The sequence below is a fragment of the Loa loa genome (assembly GCF_000183805.2).
Source record: "Loa loa unplaced genomic scaffold supercont3.249, whole genome shotgun sequence".
NCBI classification, from domain to species: domain Eukaryota; kingdom Metazoa; phylum Nematoda; class Chromadorea; order Rhabditida; family Onchocercidae; genus Loa; species Loa loa.
In genome coordinates, this window is record NW_018108429.1 from 88,862 (window position 1) to 92,723 (window position 3,862).

General features: G+C 20.1%; 1 protein-coding gene across 1 annotated transcript in view; it reads right to left on the minus strand.

Moving 5' to 3' along the window:
- Positions 1–1,496: 1,496 nt before the first annotated feature.
- LOAG_13393 (hypothetical protein) overlaps positions 1,497–3,862 on the minus strand; it is a gene marked incomplete at its 5' end in the record, with an annotated part of 7,017 nt that continues 4,651 nt past the window's right edge. The window contains 3 exons of the mRNA XM_020448676.1: positions 1,497–1,843; positions 2,074–2,271; positions 2,943–3,009. Coding sequence (XP_020301200.1) covers positions 1,774–1,843; positions 2,074–2,271; positions 2,943–3,009 — 335 coding nt within the window. The remainder of the gene's footprint in view (positions 1,844–2,073; positions 2,272–2,942; positions 3,010–3,862) is intronic.

Below are 3,862 nucleotides of genomic sequence, written 5' to 3' on the forward strand. Positions count from 1 at the left end.
TATATATATATATATATATATTTATATATATATAGCCAATTTGTTATCATTTTGTCACTTCCGATGTCATATCAATCTAGTTTTTTGAAATTAAAAAAAAAAAAATTAGAAGAGAACAGAAGGATAGGTTGTATTGTTTTATAAATACATTAAACTCAAATAATACTTACAGAAGTTGATGAAATTAGCAAATGCCAAAAAATAGTATTAAACTTTTTAAACATTCATCGGATGTACTGTAAATATTGAATTAATTAAATATAGCATTTAATATTTTTTTAAACGATTTATAAATTATCAGCAAAAATGATTGTAAATTAATATTCATACTTGAGTAATTATTCGTTATCAAGGTATTTTGATAAGCAATCAATAATTTATTTCAAAAACATTTCATACTTTTAGCAATTAACAAATGACTCCAACAAATTCTATATTTGACAATAATAATGGCAGCTAAAATAAAACTTTGTAATTAAATAAGGCTTAGTAATTAAAATTGGGCTTTAAATTTTTCCAGAATTCATTTTATCTATTTTAACTCTAACATGATAACATGTATATCACACTTTTAGAACAACCAAAATAAATTTACTTAATTGAAGATGAATAATTTTATTCGATCGATACTATGAACAAGATAACTTATCATATCATTGTTATCATATCATATCATTGATTGTCAACAATCCATTAATATCCGTTTTTTTTCTTGTTATCATTTTATCACATTTATTATTATCATTGAATATATATTCACATCGTATATGGTACTCGATAAACAGTATTCAGTATTGTTTCGTCAATCAATATTGGTCTATCAGTAATTGTTTTGTTTTTATCACGAAACTTATGTTAGTATTTAATTTGAATTTGAATTTTAAACGGACTTTTCCTTATTTTTATAATCCTTCGAACATTGAAATGTTTGTTTATCTTCAATAGTTAGAATAAATTTTCCATTTTGATTTCATTAATTAAATGAATGACAAAATTATTTTTATATTTTCTATTTTGATTTCATTAATTAAATGAATGATGAAATCATTTTTATATTTTTTATTTCGATTTTATTAATTGAATGAATGATAAAATCATTTTCATATTTTCCATTTTGATTTCATTAATTAAATGACTGATAAAATCATTTCTATATTTTCTATTTTGATTTCACCAATTAAACGAATGATAAAATCATTTTCATATTTTCTATTTTAATTTCATTAAATGAATGATATAATTTTTTTTTTTTTGCACATCGATATAAAGGAGAAATGATAATAAAATATTATCCCAATATTAATTAATCATAAATTGAAATTAAATTATTATTTTCCTCACAACAACCTTTTCCTCATATTTTTCCCAATTTTTTGTTTGTTTATTCCTTTGGTTATTTGTTTGTTTATTTGTTTGTTTGTTTTTTTTTATTTGCTACCTTATTCTTCCTTTCCATTCCATCGTTCATTCATTTTCTTCTGTAACATTTCTTTGCTCTTTGGAAAATTTATTTAAATTTTTTTCAATAACGCAATCAAATTCTAGCGAGCAGATTTGAGAACATTAATTAATTAACACTACTTTTAAATTCTAATCAAAGCTTTTAGGAATATTATTACTGTTTAATGCATTTGACAATACGAATAAAATGAGCTATGCAAATTAATTTTTAAAATTAAAACGATTTCAATTCCAATATTTCAACTCTTCATTTATTATTCTTGTCCTGAATCGAATCCAATTAATTAATCAATCAATTAACCAAACAATCAATCAATAAATGTAATCTGCGGAATCACGCAATGACGAATGTCTTTTATAAAATGGCATACTTTCATCGTATCTGAAAATTAATTAAAATTTTTACAAAACATTAACTTAAAAAAAAACCAAAATAAATTATTAAAGAATTTTAATTTTTTTTTAAAAATTTCAATAAATAATTCAAAAATCGCACATTTTTTTCTTTCACTGATTATTAACATACTGTTAAATTGAAACTATCTTTGATTCTTATCATATCTTTATCTTTTTTTCTTTTTTTTTTTAGTTGTTAAAATAAAAAGTAATTACTTGATGTCGCCTGCATTTGATGGACCCCAAAAAGTGTAGAATGGATGTCCACCGCCACGTTTTGGTTGTTGATAGTAATAGTATGGTGAAAATGTTTGATGTCGTTTCATGTTTGGAAAGAAATGATTTTCAAAATTATTTCCTTTCATTGGACTAAATGCTCGTGCACCAGCTCGTTTTGCATTCAAAAATAATTGTCTAAAAAAAAAGAAAAATGAAAAAAATAAAAAAAAGAATTTCAATAATTAAATTTTAATTTAAAAATTGTCAAAAATTTTTATGAAACTATACGATAAAATGGTGTTATATAATTTTAATTAGAATATCAATTAAAAGATAATTATAAAATAATTAGTAATATATTTAAAAAATTTATAAAACAATTATAATAACTGATCGTAATATAATAAAATATAATTAATTGTGATATAATAATTAGTTGTGAACATTTTATGGAAAGAAAAAAAAAATGTGTAATGAAAATGATTAATTGTGAAAATAATTCATTGTGATATAATTAGGATAATTATGATTAATTATGAAATCATGAAATTTTGAATAACTATTATCAATAGGAATAACTGATATGATAAATAAGTTAATCGAACTGATAAAAACTAATTAAAAATTATTTATCCAAAAAAATATTATCATAAAGCATTTTCTTAGTTGATTATTTGTAATTGTTATAATTTTTTCATTTTATTAATAGAGCAAACCTTTAGTTGATATCATTATTATCAGCAGTTAATGGATTTAATTAATTTAATTAATAGCCATCAGAATACTTTTTTTTATCATTAATAATTATACTCGAGAAATTTTTTTTTTTGCTTTATTTATAATTTTATGAAATGATTATAATATACCGTTCAAGATCTTCTGCTTCTGGACTTGTTAATATCGACGAATGCTCCTTCTCATCATCACTAATACCTAAAATTAGAAATTTGAATAAGGAAATGAGATTTATTCATCAAACTTCTAAATTTATTTATTATTAATTTATTTTTTTTTTAGAATTTATAAATTGAAAAAGGAAGGATGGGAAAAAAATTTTTTTTTTAGCCAACCAAATTTTTGCTTTATTGGTATTTTCAAATTTGAAAATATATTTTAAAGTCATCATAATTGCTTAAATTAGAGCCATTTTAATGAAATTGTAAAATTTGTAATTATTAATGAAATAAATTAAATTGCATCGCAATGCATCAAATTATGGTAAAATTAGATTTGAATTTTGAAATAAATAAATGCAAATTTTTAAAATAAGTAAATAAATAAACAAATAAAAATGAATAAGTAAATAAAATAAATGAATGCAAATTTTTGTATTAATATATTTATTTGTAAAACAAATAAATTAATGCAAATTTTCCTGCAAAACTTGAATGTTTAAAATTTTAAAAAATAATTAATAAACAAAAAATTTATTTTTTAAATGAAATATTTTAAATATATGAAATGAAAACTTCCATAACAATGATTCGTTTGTAAAATTTCTTAAAATTATTTATGACGTTTTTTTTTTTTATTTCATCAAAATTCACTTCGTTATTCTTATAAAGTTATCATTGTCAACAAACTATTTGTAAAATATTTGCTATCAATGATTGAAAGAATGAGATGAAGTTATTTGAAATTTATTTGTTTCATAAATAAATGAAAATTTGATTTAGTTCAATTAAAAAAATGACAGTTTATTTTTGTTCCATTTTTATTTGTTCCATTTTAATTATTTTTAATATAATTTACTATTCTTGCTTAAATTCGAATATAATTTACTATT